We start from the raw sequence: 22,501 nt of genomic DNA, 5'->3' as shown, positions 1-22,501 counted from the left end.
TCCTGGCTGTCCTTGAATTGTGAATACACTATTCATAGATGTGGCTAGCTCAGTCTGTGCACAATACAAACTGCCAGCTGGCTTGACAGACAGGTTTTGATACGGATTTATGGAAACACCTTTAAACACAGACGCGCCCTTGCATACAGCCAACGCTCCGGTCTCCCCCAGATCTTATTTACTTTAATCAGATTATGGTCCACTGCCGATTAGCCTGTCACAAGCACGCCAACAGTTGTGGACGCCTATATTTTTTTGTTTGTCTGCTTGTGTAGGAATTAGTGACTGAGCCAAATGCCTTTGGTTTACTTTAGGTTGATTTTTTTTTCAGTTATGACTGCAGATGAGCTCTTCTCCTTATTTCCTTATTGGGCATGACTCATTGAGGGCTGCCCCGAGTTCAGACAGCACGATGGCTGAAAATAAATTACAATTCAGATCAGGCGAGTGCAGCAGAAGCACCCCCTGTGGATGAACAGCAGCCTGGCAAATGCTTTATCTCACACTGAGATACTGAGCCCCAAATCTGAGAGAGGCTGGTTTTGAACCCACACCAACGTGCTTTTTCCTGATACATCCTGTTTCCATAGCTTGCCATTTTGTGAAGTCTGAGTTGCTTCGACAAAAGATTCTGTTGTTGGACTCCATATTTTTCTACATCCTCGCCAGCTTCTCTGTCAGTCCTCCTCCCTATGTGCCTGTAAATTTAATTTGTTCCTCTTTCAACTCGCAGAGCTTTACCGCTATAACGAAATGAAAGGTGGTATAATAGTATTACAAGATTTAAGAAAAAAAAGAATTACTCAGCAGCATTGGCTTCTCTTCTCACTGATGCTCTGGTTGTGCCTCTTTCCCACTCATCCTTATAACCTTTCCAAGAGACTGCAAATCAGGAAACGCACAGATTTTCCACTTTCAATTTAGTCTCCTTAAAATCCCCCTAAGTGTGACCATTTATGGGGAGAGATCATCTCAGTGTTGTTTAATGAGCCGATTTCAAGTGTAAAACTGCAACATGGTTAATAAGGCCACAAATATTTTTATAGTGTATGCTTATTTACATACCATTAACTTGAACTCTAACTTCCGGACGACATCAGAATTTGCCTGTCATTGCAATTGTGATGAAACATTTTGTCCCATTAGATTACACCATGCTCTGTACATAACATATATATTATTATTATGTCTCCTTAATCTGTCTTATTCAGGGTTATACAGTCTTCCTGTTGTAATGACAGCAAATGTGAGACCAGTGATTATGTTTGTTTCAATAAAAAATGCCTCTCTTGCAGTTCCTGAGATCAGTGTACGGCCGACCTCTGTGAGCGTGTCCTTCACAACAGAAGAGGCCCTCATCCTCTCCACCACGCAGGCCACAAGCCCCGCCCCCTCCGCCTCCCCTGCCGCAGAGCCCAGTCCAAACCCAGACCCCACCATCACCAGCACCACGATGCTGCCCACAACGGAGGCCGACGGGGAGAGCGGTGCATTCTGGGAGCTGGAAAAGGAACGCGAGCTGGAGAAGGAGAGGGAGCGACAGAAAGAGCTGGAACGCCAAGCTGAACGAGAACGTGAGAGGGAACGCGAGCGAGAACGTGTCCGTGAGCTGGAGAGAGAGAGGGAGAGAGAGCGAGAGAGAGAGTTGGAGAGACAGAGGGAGAGAGAAAGAGAGCGAGAGCTGGAGCGCATCCGGGCCGCCGCCGCCGCCCAGACCACAGCCGCGCCCATCGTGACCACCAACCCGGCCACCAGCACCGCTGAGACCCCCTCACCCTCTGCTGGAGCGGAGGACCTGAGCACCACAGAAGAAGAGGATGATGATGTTTACCTGTCCCCCGAGCCCACGTCGCCGTTTGCAGGATTTAACACAGAGTTCACCACAGATGACCTGACCACGACAGCTGCGGCTACACCCGAGCCCACTACTACAGCACCAGCCACCACTGCGCCCACCACCACAATCCGGACCAAGGTGCCCTTCAGACCCAGGGTTCCCATGACAACGGGAACCACCCAGGGTGCACCCACAACCAGAACGCAGCAGCCCACAACAGCACAGGTGAATGTGATAACAAAGCAAGTAACACAACTATATAAAGGTACAGGTATGACAGGCACTTACACAGAAGTACTGTAAATTAATCTACAACAAAAAACAATAATTTGTTCCTTTACTGACCCCTAGTGGCTTAGACAGACATGAGTCAACTGTATGTGTAATACTTGGAAGATCTCAGTCTGATCTCAGTGCAGACAAACATATGTGATTGGTCGGTTCTGATAACACTGTTTGCCACAGTGAAGTGATAAGTAATCCTGAAAAACATCCGGGTAACAGACAACGATACAAAGTGTTGTATAAATAATCACAGATCATTAGAACATGCAGATTTCATTGGTGTATCAAAGCTCAAAAGACAACATTAGTTTTGAGAAATATTTAATCTCATATTATTTTCATACATGCTGAACAAACAACTGACAGCAAAATGCTAAAATTGATCTGGGACTCACATTTTGTGTCACTATTTTTGTGTGTTGGTGTTTTGGGGGCATTTCTTGGCCTTTAGTGACAGGAAACCAGAGGCAGAGTGAAGGGATGACAAGGAGCAAACTAGCCCTGGCTATAATTTGAAAACAGGCCTCACTGGCAGCAGAGAATTGACAATAAACAAGGTAAAAATCCAATGACGTGCCATAGAGGACAGCCGGACCGGGAGCAGAGCCAGGGATGTCGTGCTCCAAAGAGTTCCTGAGAGTTTTCTGGATAAACTGTCATTTTGTGGACAGGGTCTGTGTATATCACTGTAGTTTTTATGACCATTATAAAAGAGGAAACCGAAACCCGGTGGTAGAATCCACATTTTTATATTTTTTATTGGATAGTGTGATACCACAACTCTTCATATGACATGTAACAGACTCACACTCATGTTTTATGTCACTGTTGTACCAAAGCAGCACTGCACATTGTACAGATCTGGATTTAGACAAGACTGTAAATGCTCAGACCACTGGCCTTTTTATTGACTTTACTTTTCCTTGGCCCTGTTTTGCAATAACATGGAATCTTGCTTTGAAAATAATCCCAGAGCTCAACATTGTCATTAAATCACAAAAGTAATGCATTTACCAGTAAAACACTAGCAAATAAATGGATGAAGGCGACTGCTGCTGTTATAGTACTTTGAATGGCAGGATGAGTTCATGAGCGTTTGTGGTGTGTAGTCACCTCAAATAGGACTTCCCTGTGGGACCATTGCCATTTGGTCAAAAGGGTTTTATGTAATTGTTTCACAGTATTAACACAATTCCGTAATGTGGTTAGTGTTGTTCAAATATAACAAGCTGATATGCAGTTCTAGGCATTTTCCTTTTCACTTTAATGATGCGCTTAAGTTTGTTTCCACTTATGTGTGCCATGTTTGTGAAGTTTATGCATGTGTTGGACAATATGCAAGTTTCCCTGAAGCAGCACACAGAACCTCATTGTTTTTAAGGCTCTCTTGGTGAACATATGCCCGGGAAACTCCAGCTTTGGTCAGGATAATTATCAACGTGACCACTCTTTGGAACAAATCTGATTACAACAAATGTAACTTTCCCTGCTATGGGCTTTAATTTTCTCTTTTTCTCTTTTTTTAGGAGAGCAACAACGAGGTGGGTGTAGCTGGTCCAAGTGGAGATTTCGAGATCCGTGAAGACAACCGCAATGGACTGGGACGAGGGCTGCCGATGGAGCCAGATCTGATCGGCAACACTGTGGATGGGGGAAGCTCTGCAGCCCAGTTACCACAGAAAAACATCCTGGAGAGAAAAGAGGTTTTGATAGGCAAGTACCATTTTCCACATTTAGTGTGGCCCTATTTTGTACTGCTAGACCCCTGCTTCTGTAAGTGTTAAGTTTGATTAATGCCCTTTGTCCACTTAACCACCTCCTAGATCAACAGATTATTTCACCCCGTTGCCTCCTGTATTCTTTCCCTTGCTTTACACGTGCTCTGTAGATGAACTTGTATTACCTTGCGTCCACAAAGGGCACATTTATCACCGTAAGCGAATGCGCTGCCTAGAGCTTTTTGACCCACTGAGAACCAGCAATCCTGGCGCTGCATTATCCAACCAGCCCTCCCCTCCGCTTTCTCCTCCTGCTTTTTCTCATCATTCTCCCTCTAGCCTAATCCAATCCCTTTTCAAGTGGCCTGGCTCCTTGTCCCAAAGAGCTGTAGTGGAAAGTGAAGGGGCTGACCTGACTGGCTCTCTGTCTCTGCTTCAGCTATTCTGATTGGAGGACTGCTGGCTGTGGTTTTCGCTGATTTCTTGGTCATCGGTAAAGAGCAGGAGGCAACAGTGTTTAGCCTAGAGTGTGCCTGTGATAGATGTAGATGTTCGTTATTTGTGGTGGGCATAAGCACAGGGCGGTTACTCCCTGATTGCACAGTGAAAGTTCCATTGCCTTGTAACGCAGCCTTGCAAATTAGCCACAATACATGTTCCAGAGCTTGGAAATGTACTCTTCTCTCGTGATTATTTCCCCACTTAAATAAATTTTTCTTGCGGAATATGACTTGCTAATTTTTTATATGCTGTTAACCGACATTACGACCATATGGGTTTTTTTTAGGCGTGATGTGCTAGCCGTTAAGCTGGTGTAAGGCAGTAGGTTGATGTAGTTTGTTTAGTTAGATTTAGAATAATAAAGGCCAAACCACTTTGATTTGATAATTCTGTGTAAATAATAATAATAATAATGATAGTAATCTGCTAACAACTACAGTTTAATATGATATAGCCTTCACTCTTTTTAGCCATGTACCATTTTCTTCAGCCTAGTTATTGTAGTTCTCTGATTAATTGAGTCCATTCACTGTATCAACATTGATTAAAAAGATGAATAATTACCTTGCTCAATAATCAAAATGCAAATTGGTCTGGCTTCAATAGTTGCTTGTAAACAATATAAACAATGCTATGTCTGTCACTTTGAAGATGCATTGAGTCATTAAGTGTATTTTCCCCTTTCCTGCAGCTGTGATCGTTGGCGGCGTGGTGGGAGCACTCTTTGCCGCTTTCCTGGTGATGCTGCTGGTCTACAGGATGAAAAAGAAGGACGAGGGCAGTTACACTCTGGAGGAACCTAAACAGGCCACAGTGACCTACCAGAAACCAGACAAGCAGGAGGAGTTTTATGCATAAGACTCGTTCCCCTAGAGGCCAGAGAGACACCCACACACAGATGGACCCAGAGAGATTTAGAGAAGGAACCTCTGCGCCCTGTCCTACTCCTCCGGCTGCGTCCTGTCATCACCGTCAACACACTTGTGAGCGCCTTTCTCTCTACGGACTTGGGACTTTCTTTTCAATGAAAACACAAAAGAGGACAAAAAAAGAACAAAAAAATAATCAAAATATATTCTGAAAAAATCCCACATACACACCAGATGTTTTTAAAGTAAATGTTGTTATTAATATTCGACAGATACTTGTTCTGTATGTAATGATATGATTATTTTGTACAAAAAGGACAAAACAAAACACAAGCTCTTAACCTGTGTTTCCAGCACAAAAAGTTCCTCTTCTGTTTTTATGGAGCGAATGAACAAATGAAAGGGGTCGAGGGAGCGCAGACACAATGGGTACAAAGAGGTGGCAGTGGTCTCAGCGCAGCCCCTCACCCCAAACACATGGAGCGTCTGGTTGGCCGCACACAACCCGGGGTCAAAGGTTAGAGGAAAGGTCTCTTTGTGCCTTCCGTCTCTGGTGCTCAAACACATGCATACTCGCATCCATACAGCCACATTAAGCAACACGTGCACACGCTCACACGTGCACACGCCCACATACACTCACTTATGTCAGCTCGAAGGTGGCTCCGACCTCTCGCTTTGTGCTTGGCCAACCAGAAAATAGTGCTCAGACGCAGCGTGCTTCTCCATGTCGAGGAGCTGTCGTGGAAACACTGTATGTCACAGAAGGCTGGCGACCCGTCTGCTCCTCTTAGCTGTTTAAAGACTAGTTACAGATAGTAATAATAATCAATAATATATCAGTGTCTGGGCTGGATGGTGAGTAATAAAATGAATAATACCGTGATAATAATAAGTAAACCGGAGGACGTGTATTTAGCAGTTTAAAAAGGTTTATATGTAAATAACAGCATCTCACTAATCATCTGCATGACCATTCAGAGTTTTATTCATCATATTGGCCATCACAGGGCTGTGCTCTCGCCAGCAAAGTTACACACACCACATGCCACACTGCTACACAACAGACATAGAACTGCTCTGCATTCAGACACACACACATCAAACCTTGTTGTGACGTTTTCACTTGTGAAGCGAGAGAGATCAGGTGGTTTTTCCAGTATGTCATTGGTATTGTAGTTAGTTTCTGGTTGGTTTAACGTTTGGTCTGTTTGTGTAAAAAGCACAACTGCACATCTGTCATCACAGCTCTGACTCCTCCCACTCTGCATGCCTCACCTTCATCTTCTGCCATTGGCTCTGTTCAGGAAAGGGAGGGGCCCAATTGAACGTGTGTGGGGCAAAACTCTAAGCTGCAAGTGACTTCCAAGTGCTCTCATCCATGGTCTGCTGTACAGCAATCATATCGTAACTTTTGGCCATAAAGTTATGACAAGTTTAAAGACCTTGAGTTTGAACCTGTGGGGTCTCTTCACCTGCTGTGGGCTCTTATGGGGAGGGAACAGGGAATCTGGGCTTGGTTTTCAAATTTTGGGAGTTGTGCTTTATCTAAGAGATTGTAACAATAACCACACCAGTACGACTGGGCTAGTAGCTTCTATTATACTCAGTACTGTAGATCAAAAATGCATGGGAGTCAAAACTATACTAGTCTGGGTGTGTGTGGATGTCAGTGTGCATTTTGTGAACTCCAAAACAAACCAGGGGTGGGGTCAAAGTTCGAATGTACTGTGGTGGAGAGTGCGGTCACCTTTGTCCAGCAGCCACCGCGTTCCTCCACTGAGCGGTAACACGCCTCTGCCACTGTTGTGTGTGTGCGAGCTTCACCTTGATATTTCACAGCAGACTTTTGTGTACACTGGCCTGTCGTTGACGCGTGTTTGCTCAGTTCACTGCTGAATGTGGGCCGGACGCTCTCACACTGACTGTGTCTTCACTGTCTGTCTCAGTTTGTCAGTCTCCGCAGCGGGACGGACACACAGACGCCACGCCACTTTTTCACGGGGCAGGAATGATCTTAACATGTACTGTCTTTTCTAAAGTCAATGTATGTTTGTACTCATCTTTAAGCCTGCGTAGCCAAATAAGACAGGGGTATGAGTGAGGGAGAATGGACTGTGAGTAGCTATGCATGTGTGAGTTTGTGTGTATGTTTTGTGTCAAGCCTTATTGGCGGCACTACTCTGTTTGCTGTTCCCATTCCTGTTTTTATACATTTGCATTTTTTTAAGGCTGAGTTTCTGTCATTGGCTGAGTGAGCGAAGAGGGCAGATCCTCCAAGCCACCGACATGTCACTAATCTGCCACTCTGTTCAAATAAAAAACCTGAACTGGGTAAATCTTGTCTTTGTGTTCATTCAAAGGTGTCTATAGGTAACCAACACATAGACAAATGTTTCTACATCTTCAGTTTCTCTTCACAATACTTTGAATAAAGTATCAAATTTTTACTGAAGTAAAGGCAAGACATACCTTTATACAAGCCGAACAAAAATGAAAAGATTTACAGTACAATAAGATTTTTAAGGGACACCTGGCTATAGGAGCAGGATGTATACCACCGTTTTATAACAATTTTTATTAAAAATCTGAGGCATGAGAGGACAAGATCAAGTTTATTTGGTTTACCTCAACATTTTTGTTGACTTTGAAACTTGTGATAACAATTTTGTCACTAGAAAGTTTGTCCACTGATCTGAAGGTTGGTCATTTGAATCCCACTCTTAACATAAACATCGTTGGTAAAGCGATCAGATCCACTGACTCACAGGTTGGCAGTGCGATTCCAGCTCCCACAGATGAATACTGCTGTAGTGTCCCAGTGTCTGTGTACACTGGTATGTGATGTGAGTGGTTCCTTAATGCAAAGTTCTTTGAGTGACTTGAAGGTGGAAAAGCGCTATATAAAAATGTAACCTTTTACAAGAAGAGAATAAGCGACATGCAAAATGGTGAATAAAAGCTATGGTATCAAAATTGGTATATAGCACCTCTGTCTGCATGACACTGACACCACTCCTCTTCAATAACAATATTTCTCTTATAAGATTCCAGTTCTTTTCAGAGATCTTCAAAGCTGTCTGCTTCTGAACATGGCCCTAAATGGTGCAGGCCGATGATAAAGTAACCTCTGCTCGTGCTCACAGTGAAAATACACTTTAGAAAGACATTTGAAATACCTCTCAGACTGGCGCAAAGTCTCGCCCTGGCGTTATCACACACCAACATTAGCTTGGCCTACATACCATTACTGACCCACTGACATCAGCCGCAACCCTGTGCACCTCAATACGAAATACACTGACGCAGCTATTGTATATGATCCAGGCTATTTACTCTGAGTGAACTCTGAAGGTCCTAAGAGGAAAGGAGGGAGGAGTTGTTTCTATACTTGCATCAGGAATGATTAGACCAGCTATCCACTGAGATTTGTGAGAACATGAGGAGGAGGGAGAGTGTTTAAAAGGGTCTCCAGTTTACATTTCTGGTATCAAATTGTTACAGAACAAGGTCAGTTGATAAGGAGATGCAAACACTACACATTGTAATGAAAACAACCGCTTCATAGTGCTTAGTGCAAAAGACTACTGATATGATATATGGTATTATATGGCTCACACATGGGGAAAGATTTGTGATTTGTGAGCCTTCTTTCACATTGGAGGGGTAAGACAGTAAAAGCATTATAGCTGAGAGAGAGGTAGACAGATGCTGGGTGAGGGTGCTGTGTGGTCACTCAGTAGTACCCCATCTGCTGGGAGCAACAAGAACAACTGCAACTGTTAGCAAGGACATTGGTCACACCTGGCATTTTCACAACAGACTGGCTATTTGGCACCGGGGAATAGAAGTAGGCCTACATGGTTCAATGCCAATTTAGAATTTATATGATCACCCAGGGCAGTCGCTGTATATAGCCATTAAGTGTGGCCTTGGGACAAATCTAGTTACTTCTCAAGGACTTGTTCTTTCCTTCAGATAAAATGGCTATAAATTATGTGTTGGCTACAAGTCCAAGCATTTGTAGGCCTGTAGTGCTTTTCATAAACAAGATAGTTTCCAAAGTTTCCATAATAGCAATATAGAGCGTAATCGTGTGTCACTTATAAAAGAAATCATACTTTGTTAAACAGCATACCATGTATTTACTAAAAGGTGTAGGTTTTCAGATTACTACAGGTCTAATTACCTATAATGTTAGCAGAGCATATCCTACACACACAGCTCATTAAATATTATGCAAAATTGACTCTTGTCAGCTCCTCAAAATCATACCTGGATTTGTGTTTTGTTTCCTTCACACATTAATCTGTCTACATCCCTTTAGAGCAGGACATGGTATGGTATGGTATGCTTTTATTTGAACAGGGACAGTGCACAACATTACACTGACCTTAGAAAACAGGAAAGATGTTTGGTGCCAGGTTATAGCAAAAATACTAATTTCCACCTGTAGTCCCTGGACAGGCTGATGTTTAGTAAAAATAAGTTTGGTGTAGATGGATGAGAAACCTGTAAATCTATGGTACATATATCAAACACTGAGTTTCAAATATGCAGATACTCTTTCTTTCATTGGCAATTCCAGGGCTGAGATTATCCAAATGATTCTGGTGAAAGTGTATGGAGTTTGAAAGAAGCACACAGCTTAAATATGTAGGGTTTGTGTGCTAAACATGTGCTACTGAAACAAAACACAACTCCAGGTCTATTTGTGATGAGGAAACAATATTATATCATTGATCAGAAAATAGTGTAACATGGGCCCTTTAAACTGCTAACTGTAATTGACAAAGACTGTGTGTGTTTGAAGGCTGCTTCAATAAATTGAAATGAAAACTACACTTTATTTTATATTCTTTCATAAAGTGTCATATCAAAATAGGCCTAAAGATGAATAAATGTCCTCTTAAGTCTAAATATAGTTGAGTTCTCTTGGCCCTGGCTGGACCTGTGGCGCTCTCTGATTGGCTGAAGCCTTCACGCGATAATTCTCGGTCACGCAGTGAGTTAGCTAATCAATCAATCAGGCCTATTAGCCTCGCGCCCAGGAGCGACTAGCCTCGCGACCTGCACCGCTTAATTGATTATTAGTTTAGAGTTTATTGGTTTGACTGAAGCCGAGGCGAAATGGACGAAGACTGTGGTGTATCTGAGGATTTTGGTAAGGGCAAATTAATTGTTTTGTTGCGACATTGCCATAGTGACGTCCTGAGTCATGTTATAAAACTTTGAACAACTTCTTCAAAAGTCTTGCACTAGAGTCACATATTGATCTACAGCAGTCCCCATCACCGAGAAAAAACTTAAATCAACTTTAAAGTTTGTCATTAACATTCTTGACCCAGTGTTTGTAGATAGAAGCAGGTCCCGCTAGTTAATTAACAGTCAGGTGAGGTGCGCCACAGCTGGGACACTAATTAAGAGACTGCGGGGGCTGCTCCTCCAGAGGGTGGCGTTTATCAGGGAAAATCCACCTCCAGGTCTTCCAGTGAAATGTGCCTCAAGCAAATGACATCACTGGCCCATGTCTCGGCCTATAGGCATTTGTTCAAAGTAATTAGTGTTTTGGCAGCTTTCTAAGAGGCAAAGATAAATTAATTATATGCAGCATCATGACCTGTACCAGACACCTAGACTTCCACTTTTGAAGAGGTTCTTAAATGTCCTCACATCAAATAAACCCTTATGACAGCATTTTCCTAATCTTATAAATTATAATGGGCAAACATGGGTCCTGATTATTGTATCAGACCTGTAAGACTTTTCTTGTTGCAGATTGTCCAAGCCTTTTGTGTGAAGAACAGGAAGATTTGGAACCAATGAATGACCAGCCTGTGGACAGGAAAAGGGAGGAGGAGGAGGAGGAGGATAGGGGGGAGCGGCTCTTTAATCAGATAAATAACAGAGAACAAACTGGACACAATGAACAAGCAGGAAATAGTGAAAATAATGAAGAGGAACCAGACCGAACTGAATCGAAGGCTGTGGCGGGAGCAGAGGAGGAGGATGGTTCTGCAGATGGAGCGGACAAAGACATTAATAACAATGAAAAAATGGAGGATAAAGAAACTTGTGAAGACAAAGATGAGCAGAAAAGGGGCAGGAAGAGGCGGAGCAAAAAAAACGAGCGTTCAAGATGTAAAAAAAGTTGTAAAGTTGTTGACGATAAAGAGCTGACCAAAAACCCAGCTCAGGAACTTGAGAAATGTCCAGCGGACCCCTCATTGGAGCCCACTGTTGGGCTGATGAACAGCAGTGAGTTGACTGATCCCATATACCTGGGATGTGGAGCCTCGGGGGTGTACTGCCCCCCTGTCGCCTTGGCTCTTTACTCCTCACAGCCTCCGGTCCAAATCCAGCCTGCGCCTCCTGCACCCCAGGCCACCAAACGGCCCCATAGCCCCTATCTACATAGTGTACCGAAGACTAACCCCCAGCCTCTTGAGGTCAGATTATTTGCATTACATGCTCATAACATTTACCTACTCTTTAAGTTGGTATCATTTGTAAATTAATAAACTCACTACAGATGGCGATAACTCAAGTCTATTCAACAAGACGCTCAATACGATACTGCACGAGGGGCCGCGGGCAATCCCTCAGCTATCCAGTGATGCCAGGATTAGAAAACATTGACAACTGCCTTCTGCCACCTGCCCCAAAGAAGAAAACTCGCACTCTCTATAGTATAGGTAAGAAAAACTATAGGTGGATAAAGTTCTCTAAAACTGTGCATTCAGTTTGGTTCAACATGCACATATGTTTGCATCATCTCAGATCAGTTGGAGCACTTGGAGTCCCTGTTTCAGGAAGACCACTACCCTGATGCAGAGAAGAGGAAAGCCATTGCTGCTTCAGTTGGGGTCACACCACAGAGAATAATGGTGAGAAACATACAGACAACATGTCAGCTTAGTACAGGACCAGAAAATTTCTTAAACATTCACATATGAGGAATTTAGTCAGTTTTGCCTCCTTGGATATTGGACAAAATAGTTTGACATAATGACAAATGCTTTCAATGAGAAAAAATTCAACTTGTGTAAGGACCTCTTTGTGCTTTTAAATAACACTCTACTCATGCAATTTCTTGTATTATACCATTTTTTAACTTCTCCACATTTTTTGTCCAGGTTTGGTTTCAGAACCGCAGAGCAAAGTGGAGAAAAGTGGGGCGTTCAATCAGTGCAAAGGCTGAGCAGAAGGCGAGCCATGCTGGACCTCACAGCAACCTCCCGCAGGCTCAAGTGACCCCTGCTCTGCTCAGTTTGCCCCTCAACAAGTCAGTCCTCTGTGGGATAGTTTTATGATGCTGACCTGATCTCACCCATATTCCTCCCTTTACGCAGACCACCATCTTTTTCTGGTCACTTTGCCACAAAACTGTCTCAGATTGCGCCCACAGCACCGACTTTCACTCCTTTGTACAGCAACCACTCAACCAGTCCAGGTGAAAGAATGCACACACAAAAATGTGCAGCCACTAAGTAATGTGCCACACATTTGAAGAATCTTAAACATTTATAAATCTGATTTAATATTTAAACCTGCCCATTGGTTGGAATATTTTAATTTCTACAGACAATCACAAACATCTGTTGTGTAGAATAGTCATTTATTCAGAATTGCAGTGTGGACTATGTTTTGCCAGTTTGCTTAAAAGAAGGTGTTTTTGGCAGAACCAATGGTTTGCATAATGACACAGTATAAATCCTCTGAGACTGAACCGTCCTTTAATCTTTTATTTGTCTTAATCTGCAGGTCAGTCCAGAGTCCGAGATGGAGAGCAGCTCCAGCTTTCATCTCAGGGGGGGCTTGCGGAGTACCACCCACGCCCAATGCATAGCCCCCCTCCCATACGCCGAGCCAGCCTGCCTCTGTTTACCACAGCCTACAACCCGGCCAACCCAAACCCCTCGCTCCTTAACACGCTGGCCCACACCCCACCTCTGTTTCTGGATGCTCTAGAGGCGGGCTCCTCCCTGCCACACCATGACACGCAGCCTCTGCAGGCTGACACCAGGTCAGGTCCACTCACTGGGGACTGTGACTGGAATACAAGCAGATAATCTAGACAGGGAGAACAAGCACTGACAGGAGAGGGACAGCAGGGAGATGTGCTCACATGAGCTGGGACTCTGTGCAATATTCAAGATGAAGAGCGAGAATCAGTTTTAACATTCAGAGCATGCACAGACATGTGCAGATCAGTAATTACTAAATGCTGAAATATTTTATATGGCCTACTTAGAAACTGAATCTGATGCCTTCTCAAAACACAGTTGGTCATAGATTGTCAGACCTAAACTTGTAAACTTGTAAAACTAGTAATAAATAAATAAATTGAAGTAAATCATAAACACACAAAAATGTGTTATATTATGTGTATTATTAAATCATAAACATTGAACTGTCAGAGTTTAAAGGTGGTAAATCTCTCTTTGCTTCACATGTAGCTCTCTCTTTGATTTTGGGGAGAAGCTGGATTACCTGAGTTCAGCGCAGCAGAACAACCTCCTGTACCAGTTGCAGACATCCTATCCCAGCTCTCAGCCCCAACCCTGTGTTTCCTACCTCACCCCTTCCCCTTACCTCACACCTAATCCTCCAGATTCCAACCCCTCATCCTACCTGACTTTTGGCCCCGGCGGCGGCTCCACTGGTGTGGTGACCTACTCAACTGGAGGCCACACCTTCTTCCAGTCCCAGAGCACAGGACAAGTGCTACTCCAATCCACTGGTCCTCACGGTGAGTTCAGACTAGTGTCATTAGATCAGATTAATGATTGCTATGCTAAATGCTCTGTTATTATACCTTTATTTCTGTTTGAACCTCAGAAGACTAGCCTGCAAGTAATCCTGGATATATGCACATACAGATGACAATAATAACATAGTAACAGCATTGAGGTTGAGGTCCTACATCTCTGCTCTCTCCACAGCTTTGTTAACATTGGTTTGCTTTCACAGGTGGGATCACTGCCTATCAGTCATACCCCTGGGGGAGCATGTACAGCCAGGCCTCTCTGCACCAGCGGCCTCAGTGCCCCCCGTCATACCCCAGCACTCTGAGCGCTCCGCGGGACCTCCAGCTGGCCCCCTCTGGCACCGCCCCTCCCTCCGTGTTCTTCACCATAGACCAGCACTCCTCACACACACAGATCCATTCCAGCAGTACTACTCTGCCACCTGTGTCCACACTCAGACCCCCCAGACTCAGAGCAGAGATCACTCCAACTAAAGCTGCTCCACTGCTGCCTGCTCAGGCCAGCCCTGCCTCTCCACAAAGCCCTCCAGTGCCCCCTTGTGTCAAGATAGAGTACGACAGTCCTCGGGAAATCCATAGCCATTTCCACTGTGACTTTTCACCAATACATTTTTGACTGCATATGTTTAAATTAAAGTTAAATTATACTGTTTGTGTGTGATGAGAATTCATAGGTTATTCATTAGTAGTTCTGTAATATTCTAATTTCTGTCTTTAATGTTTTCCAGTTTGCCAAAAATATTAATGGAAAAAAAAATCATAGCTGGCCTTTAATAAACACGCACTGCTTAGTGGACATCCTTAATTCTATCTTTGTCGTTTGACGTTGGTTGTCATATGCTGTATCTGTCAGTAGAGGGCACTGTAAATGCTTCTAAATTTACCATGTGCAAAGATCTGACACTTTGTTTCCTGGACATCCCTCTATCATGGCCAGAAGGGGGATATGAGCAGGCGCTAATCTGATGAAAACGAATACAGACACTTGTTACAACAGAGGAAGTGTCCTATTTGAGGAAAGACGCTGCCTAAATCCTAATCTTTATTGCCATCTGCTGTGTTCACACACGGTGCACTCTCCGCTCTGTTTGTTCATCACATCACCCTCATGTGCTCAAGGCAGTGTCTATAAATAACATTTTGGTTTGAGCCTCATTCTTAACTTTTGGTGAGAGAGTTCAGAAAGTTTAAAAAAAATGTAGTTAATATTCTTTCTTGGTCCTTTTTCTGTGTTCAGTTTTATGATATGAGAGTGTTGGCCCAGGATATGGAGCAGAGTCGTGATCTGATGTTGCTATGGGACAAGGTGATGGTGGGATGTGGCGGGTGTGGGGAGAGAGAGGTGGGCGGGGGGCAGATGGGATGAAGGAGGAGTGTGTTTGTGGCACCACGAGACCGGCTGGTTATGTAACAGCTCTATTTGGGTTTTTAATGAACCTCTCTCTTCTGCTCATTGGCTACTGAGCTGTTACTGTTGGCAGGACCTATGTAGTGTAAATACATGCACTGAAGCTCATAATATGCAGAAATATTTCAAATTAGTTCTAAAAAATGTTCCCTACCACTGCAAATCCTAGACCGTAACCTATTCAAAATAAGAGCTTGGTTAGGCTGGTTATATGTGGCCTTGTCAAAACTGGTATCAAATATAAAATAATATCTATATGGTGTGAGTGACCAATCACATGGCTGACGAGTGTCCTGTAGGTTTAAGTCTGTAATTATTTTTTCCAGGCCTGTCTTGTGAACAGAGGCACTCAGAGTCTTATGTGCCAGTGCAGGTATAGGATGCACCAGTCCCACTCTCTCAATATTTACCCAGTATTCTTCTAAAAAAGGCAACTTGTTTGAGCTTTCATGGATGTGGTTTTAACGTAGTCCTCCCAAAGCCAATGTTGGTGCATAAAACAGTTGTGCTGCTCCATTGGGGATGGCTGGATACTGTGAATTGAAGGAGTTTGTTGATTTAACAGACTGAAACTAATAGTGTTTGTTTTTGAAGAAGCCCGAATATGGTTTCAAGATCCTCGACATGTTTACGTCAAAACCATTAAGTTGTTGATTTTCAGATGTGTTATTTGGTGAGTTTGTTTAAAAAACATGTGTTACAAATACAGGAATAAGGGGACAGATAATATTTGAGATGCATTGACATGGCTTTTCACAAGTGAAAAAAGCACAGATTGATGACCGGTCATAGTTGTTTGCTCATGGGGTCTGGCACAGCTGTTGTGGAACATGATTCTATATTCAGCCTGAAACACTGAATTTGACTTTACTGGAACTGTTTCTTTTTCAGGCTTTTGGTAAACTATATTTTATATTCATATTTTTATATTTCATGTGGCTGGGTCATTTCACATTCAGTTTGTTGAATTGATGCCTCAGTGTGGAAAAGACTAGATTTGTCTTGGTTATGTTTCGATGAGCCTAAAAATGACAGATTAAATACTACAGCATTTTAGTTTAGTCCAACTGCCTGTATGTGGCTGTGTTGCATTTTTAAATGAAAAGTTTGTTTGTTTCTTGATTAAAATACTGCATTTTCTTTAGTTTATGATTAGGAAATATGCAAAGCATCCTCTTCCACAGTTATGAAACTGAGGTTCACTGGAAGCAGGTATGTTTGTTTTTGTGAGGCTGCTCAGTAGACATGTTACATAAGTTTGTGTGATTTGTGTAGTAGAACTTTGCATATTTACACAAATATGTGTGTGTGTGTGTGTGTTGTCATGTGCCATACACGAAAGGCCCATAGCCCAAATGCAGCGCTGTCCAGGAATAACAGCTGAACCTTTCATGTCCGAGGCCATCACACACGTGCGCTGTTGACTTTGCCACATGTCTTTTTAGTAGAAACTGTGTCTTGTTAGTTACAGTGCGGCCACACTCTAACTGCTCTTTTCCTGCAGACTGCCTCTGAATTGCGGCCTGTTCGCTGCTGTGTGATGGAGGTGTGTGAGGGGTCCAGAGGAATGCGGGCGGGGCTGGGCAGAGGGATGCTGAGGGGAAAAGAGCGGCTCTGTTTTGGACGAACATGGATTCAGAGGATCGTGTGTGTCTGTGTGTGCTTGTGCATGTGATGATGATGATGAGGATGATGATGAGGATGATGAGGATGATGATGATGATAAAAGTGTGTTTGCTCCACTGGGGCCAAAGGCTGACCTAACTTTTTTGAAGAGGCTATGGGGAAATCTGTGTGAGGAATTCAATACATTAGATTCAGTTATTTTTTCTGTTACAACTTTAGTATTCATCACCATCTCAGTATATTTAGCAATGTGTTAGTGAAAGTGAAATGACTTTCGAATGACTATATCATGTAAAATTACTGTTCAAGTTGAGACTGAACTCATTTGAACTAGGAGGTCCAGTCCATAGCAAAGTGCGTGCTTATGCATAATATCCCAGCATGCCGAGTGGTGGAACACTGTGGGCTGTGTTTGGTGACTCTATGTTACTTCCGCACCATAAATGTGTGTTTGCTGTACCAAGGAACAGGGAGAAAAGAGGAATTCATATTGGTGTTTATTTGAGCTTTGGCCAAATCCAACGTGGGGCGACTGCACCACTGCACCAAACCCCAGCTGCTCCTTTACCTCCAGACACACATACTGTATGGGCCGCAGCACACATACCTGCCCATATCAAGGTGTTTGTGTTTCCCTGCCCACTGTAAGGTCCTCCCAAAGCAGGTATTTCCCCTCCATGCCCACACACACACACACACACCTACAGGGTGTACACAGGGGGGCGTTTGAGGGCTGACTGTAAAGAAGCTGCATTGATAACCCTCAGCTCACAGTAGCTCAGTCTCACTCTGTGGCAGTCCCCATCACAGCAGCTGCCTCTGCCCTGACTCCAGAGCTCTTGTCCAGGCATCGCCATCATGACTGTGACCCCGCTCCTCTTGCTGCTGCTGGGCCTTATAGGCACACACGCCACTATCGACCAGCGCACAGCCGCGGCTATGGGTAAGTACTAACCCCAGCCTCTTCATCTTATCCTGTGAAAAGACTCTCATGCTGTGAGTCATAGTAGTCTTCTGTAGTTTTTTGTTTAACAGTAATAATAGAATTAAACTAAAACAGGTTTTGAATTGCAAAAGGTTTAAAGCTATGACAATAAATTCAATATCAGCCTTGTTTTAAAATATCTTGCCAAAACATCAAGTAATGTAGGGGACAAAGTAAGTTGCAAAATATTTTCAAATGCATACACCCATATATGGGTGTATGACTTTAATGTTACTAGTAATTTAAGTGTTATTTAAAAAAATTAACATAGTTTATGTTTTTGTTTGGGGATAATTAATAATCACATAGCCCTGTGTGAATTACTGAAGTAATATGGCATTTTCCCTGGCCACTAAATTTTCATGGCCAGTCACATCCACAAGAAATCATTCATCTCCACAGCAACAACCATCCTAAATATCACCAAGTAACACTGTTTTATTTTGAACATCTGGTTTGATATGTCATGTGGTTGTTTATTATGTAAGAGACAAATATATTGTATTATAAAATATCTCATGTATATTTTAATGAATTTAAAAGCATATATTTTCTTTGGTTGGACTGCAAGTTGTGGTTCAACTCTTGCAGTACCTTTGCACAGGAATACATTTTCTGAATTGTAATTTGATATTCTGTTCATATTTTCTGGCTAATTTTCCTTTACATCTCCAGTGATCCAGACTCCGCCCCTGGTACATTTGTGCATCCTGTTTTTGGCTCTCCTCCTTCTGTAACCTAAACCTCACCGGCCGCTCTTAAGTGCCTCTTTCATGCTACGCTCCTCCCTCCCCTTTTCCTTTACATTTTGTATGTGCTCCTTCTGCACCTCAGACCTGGACTAAAATACTGTCCCATTCATTGAAGTTTTTTTTTTTTCTGACAGCTGCAATACATCCAGCTGCAGTACATCCAGAACGCTGCTGCCTGGGTCCTGTCTAGAACCATGACCTAGCGCCAAAATACATCTCTGACATATTGGTGTACTCTGAGGACCTCAGGGACCAGCCTCCTGCTGGTGCCCAGAGTCAGGACTAAACATGGGGAGTCAGCCTATTAGTTTTATGCAGCTAAAATCTGAAGATGTGAGGCAGGCCTCTACTTTGACAATGTTTCAATCTATGCTCAACATGTTTCTGTTTAGCTGTGCATATGATTGAAAGGTTTTCATTCTGCACTTTTCTTTTTTAATGCTCATTTTATGATGATATTTATGTTTTCATTTGTCTGTATTGTAAATCACTTTGAATTACTTTCTGTACAAATTGTGCTATACTAATAAACACGCCTTGCCTTTTTTGTCAAAATGCAGCTGCAGGCTTGTGCAAAACACGCCCCACAGACCTGATATTCATCATTGACAGCAGTCGGAGTGTTCGTCCATCTGAGTTTGAACAAGTCAAGGTCTTTCTGGCCAAGGTCATTGAGGGTCTGGATGTGGGACCTAATGCTACCAGGGTGGGAGTGGTCAACTATGCCAGCCGCGTGAAGAACGAGGTACAAGAGTGCAATATTCCTAGAGAGAAATGACTAAGTTTGTGTGTGACACAAATGAGAGTGTTGTCTCTTCACAGGTATCCTTGAAGACACACAAGACCAAAGCTGGCCTTGTGAAGGCTGTGACCAAGATTGAGCCTCTGTCCACAGGAACCATGACTGGCCTTGCCATCCAGTTTGCTCTCAATGTGGCCTTTAGTGAAGCTGAGGGAGCTCGTAAGTCCAATGAAATCAGCAAGGTCAGACAAGTCCTCAGATGTTTCCAAAGAGTTTTTCTCTCAGTCTTAACATCTACTCCATGCTTGCTGTAGGTGGCCATCATCGTCACAGATGGGCGCCCTCAGGATAATGTCAAAGACATAGCTCAGCGTGCTCGTGACGCAGGCATCGAGATCTTTGCCATCGGGGTGGGCCGTGTGGACATGAGCACTCTGAAGCAGATGGCCAGTGACCCCCTGGATGACCACGTGGATTACGTGGAGAGTTACAGTGTCATCGAGAAGCTCACCAAGAAGTTCCAGGAGGCCTTCTGTGGTAAGACCGGGTTATTGGAGGAAGACCTGAGGAGGTGCAGGAGTGACTGTAATATGCATAGTAAATAAACATCATGAACTGTGTGTATGGTGGCCTCTCTTTACTCAGAGTAAGGTGTCACAGCCTTCTGTATGCAAGTTATCTCTCCCATTCGTCCTCTGTCTTATACTAAAACTATTTATAAAATCTCCTGAGGACATTTGGGCAGGAGCAACAACCCAAATTGGCTCTTTATTCATTAGTCTCTCCTTAAATCTAAGAGGTGAGAGTGATTTTTCTGTAATTACCAAATCAAAGTGATTTATTAATCCTCTAATTGGATGTGCCCTCTGGCGCTCAGAGGCAGTGGCTCTAACTGCTGCCTGCCACTCACTCTGCAGCAGCTGGGTGTGCTGCAGATGACTGGTCCAAGGGCACACTGCATGTTGGAGGAGTGGGTCTCATGTTCGCAGTAGAAGTACTACCCCAGATATTTTGTTCATACAAGACTTTTCTACTCTTTTTATCAGTTGTTTTAACGATCCACTATTGTACTGCACAATTAAAATGTATTTTCACTATTGACTTATGTATGGCATATTTGACTTATAGCAGATGACAGTGGATCATTAAAATCTTTGTTAGATTTTCAAACTGACATAGTTTTATTCTCTCCCCCTAACCCCAAACATCGCCCCCTGCTGGTTATGTGTGGCACCTCCACATTGGTGTGTGCTCTGCATGCACACATAAGCAGTGTCGGACCAGTGTGCCACTGGGGACCATGACTGTGAGCAGGTATGCATCAGCACTCCAGGATCTTTCAAGTGTGCCTGCAAAGAGGGCTTTACCCTGATGGACGATGGTCGCAGCTGCAGTGGTGAGTGTGCCTGTGCTCCTGTTGTGAATAATGGGTTTTCTCTCAGTATAATTACACATGAGTATCCATAATGTGACATCAATGTGCTCTATATCATGTGTGTCTGCAGCCTGCAGTAACGCAGCCACAGATGTGGTGTTCCTGATCGATGGCTCCAAGAGTGTCCGTCCTGAGAACTTTGAACTGGTGAAGAAATGGATTAACCAGATCATTGACAAACTTGATGTTTCTGACAGCAAGGCTCACGTGGCACTGGTGCAATATTCCAGTGCTGTCAAACAGGTGTGTAAAAGTGACAAAATGATCCCTAATTATTGCGACATTTCCTCATTCAACCGATATCCTCTGCAGGAGTTTCCCCTGGGACGCTACAACAATAAGAAGGACCTGAAAGATGCTGTGAAGAAGATGGCCTACATGGAGCGGGGAACCATGACTGGACAGGCCCTACGCTTCATGACTGATTTCAGCTTTACACAGGGGGCTCGGCCTGGGGTCACCAAGGTGGGCATTGTCTTCACTGATGGACGCAGCCAGGATTACATTGGGGATGCAGCCAAAAAAGCTAAGGAGCTTGGTATGAGACACAATATATTAGCTCTTTGTGTGAAAGAAGTCATATTTGAACAGGTGAACTGTCTGTGTTGCAGGTATCAAGATGTATGCTGTTGGAGTAGGAAATGCAGTGGAGGATGAACTCAAGGAAATTGCCTCTGAGCCAATTGGAGAACATTATTTCTACACAGCCGATTTTAAAACAATGACTCAGATCGGCAAAAAGTTGCAGATCAACATCTGTAAAGGTCTCAGAGACGCATTGAGCATAACCACGTGTTTTCCATGTAAAAATGTGATTTTAATTGATCTGGGTTTTTTGTTCAAACAGAGGAAGATCCTTGTGAATGTGACTCTCTTGTAAAGTTCCAGAAGAAGGTAGAAGATGCTCTACAGGCCCTGACGAAAAAATATATCCTTTACTTCAATACGTCTATAGCTACAATATTGGTATGTGAATGTTTATTCTTGTTGTATTACTTTTTGTCTTTGCTGTGGTCTTCCTTGACTAATGCCTCACTAGAGAGTATGTCAAAGAGGATTGCTCTGCTTGAGAACAAGATCGTCTGAGGTTTCACACCACCCCTCCCTTACTTTTCTCTCTGTAATATATTGAAATGAGCCTGTCTGTACACCCTGACCTCTGCTATAACCCGAGCTCTCCCTCTTGTGTGATACCACCTCCTCCAGCCTCGCTCCTGAGACACACAGAGCCCGGTCGTCATGGGGACCACACCTTAGTGAGAGTGTGTGCGTTCCGAAGGTCACTCTCCTCAGCCAGGCTGTGTAATTGTTAATAAAAGTCTTCCCTCATAGGGAAACGGTGATGGTACACTAAAGAGAGTTGTTGTAGTTGTTACTACTAGTGCTTACAGAGTTGAGATGTTGAGTGAATCAGTGGGTCTCCAGTGCTCTTTAAAAAGGGATCCAAGTAACATTGCTTGAAATTGAATTAAGAAATGGCAAGTCAAAATTCTTCTATAAAATATATATTATAATTAGCCTACTGTTCTATACAATCTTTTATTAATCATAAAACAATTGCAGCCTATGTTTT

The 22,501-nt window shown here is 43.3% G+C and overlaps 3 protein-coding genes across 5 annotated transcripts in view; all 3 read left to right on the top strand.

Moving 5' to 3' along the window:
* Nucleotides 1-7,549, top strand: part of sdc3 (syndecan 3) — a 40,184-nt gene extending 32,635 nt beyond the window's left edge. The window contains exons 3-5 of the mRNA XM_033974746.2: nucleotides 1,296-2,062; nucleotides 3,649-3,835; nucleotides 5,033-7,549. Coding sequence (XP_033830637.1) covers nucleotides 1,296-2,062; nucleotides 3,649-3,835; nucleotides 5,033-5,199 — 1,121 coding nt within the window. The 3' untranslated portion in view covers nucleotides 5,200-7,549. The remainder of the gene's footprint in view (nucleotides 1-1,295; nucleotides 2,063-3,648; nucleotides 3,836-5,032) is intronic.
* Nucleotides 7,550-10,217: 2,668 nt separating this feature from the next.
* Nucleotides 10,218-15,095, top strand: LOC129456658 (uncharacterized). Its single transcript, XM_055225318.1, has 9 exons — nucleotides 10,218-10,374; nucleotides 10,989-11,659; nucleotides 11,743-11,905; nucleotides 11,991-12,097; nucleotides 12,347-12,495; nucleotides 12,563-12,663; nucleotides 12,975-13,236; nucleotides 13,670-13,962; nucleotides 14,184-15,095. Exons 1-9 carry the CDS (start codon nucleotides 10,341-10,343, stop codon nucleotides 14,594-14,596), a joined length of 2,193 nt encoding a protein of 730 aa, XP_055081293.1. The 5' UTR covers nucleotides 10,218-10,340; the 3' UTR covers nucleotides 14,597-15,095.
* Nucleotides 15,096-17,736: 2,641 nt separating this feature from the next.
* On the top strand, nucleotides 17,737-22,283 carry matn1 (matrilin 1). Of its 3 annotated transcripts, none has more exons than XM_055225226.1 (10): nucleotides 17,737-17,957; nucleotides 19,312-19,496; nucleotides 19,574-19,735; nucleotides 19,808-20,030; nucleotides 20,764-20,889; nucleotides 20,999-21,171; nucleotides 21,241-21,466; nucleotides 21,540-21,692; nucleotides 21,776-21,856; nucleotides 21,965-22,283. In XM_055225226.1, the coding sequence occupies exons 1-10, from the start codon at nucleotides 17,873-17,875 to the stop codon at nucleotides 22,012-22,014; spliced, it is 1,464 nt and encodes a 487-aa protein (XP_055081201.1). In that variant the 5' UTR covers nucleotides 17,737-17,872; the 3' UTR covers nucleotides 22,015-22,283. The 3 variants fall into 3 exon arrangements, with proteins under 3 accessions (XP_055081201.1, XP_033831411.1, XP_033831410.1); XM_033975519.2 differs by having other exon boundaries at nucleotides 17,739-17,957; nucleotides 20,767-20,889; XM_033975520.2 differs by lacking the exon at nucleotides 20,764-20,889 and having other exon boundaries at nucleotides 17,738-17,957.
* Nucleotides 22,284-22,501: the final 218 nt, after the last annotated feature.

The sequence above is a fragment of the Periophthalmus magnuspinnatus genome, chromosome 11 (assembly GCF_009829125.3).
Source record: "Periophthalmus magnuspinnatus isolate fPerMag1 chromosome 11, fPerMag1.2.pri, whole genome shotgun sequence".
In the NCBI taxonomy this organism is placed as follows: Eukaryota; Metazoa; Chordata; class Actinopteri; order Gobiiformes; family Gobiidae; genus Periophthalmus; species Periophthalmus magnuspinnatus.
Note: the sequence above shows the minus strand (reverse complement) of the source record. Positions and strands in the feature narration are given on the sequence as shown.

Excerpts from the sequence above, each read along its gene's own strand:
- LOC129456658 (XM_055225318.1), top strand. The coding sequence starts at position 10,341 with ATGGACGAAGACTGTGGTGTATCTGAGGATTTTG. Across the intron at positions 11,660-11,742 it reads CTAACCCCCAGCCTCTTGAG|ATGGCGATAACTCAAGTCTA; the intron begins GTCAGATTATTT and ends AACTCACTACAG. Across the intron at positions 12,098-12,346 it reads TCACACCACAGAGAATAATG|GTTTGGTTTCAGAACCGCAG; the intron begins GTGAGAAACATA and ends TTTTTTGTCCAG.
- matn1 (XM_055225226.1), top strand. The coding sequence starts at position 17,873 with ATGACTGTGACCCCGCTCCTCTTGCTGCTGCTGGGCCTTATAGGCACA. Across the intron at positions 20,031-20,763 it reads GTTCCAGGAGGCCTTCTGTG|CAGTGTCGGACCAGTGTGCC; the intron begins GTAAGACCGGGT and ends TGCACACATAAG. Across the intron at positions 21,467-21,539 it reads CAAAAAAGCTAAGGAGCTTG|GTATCAAGATGTATGCTGTT; the intron begins GTATGAGACACA and ends TCTGTGTTGCAG.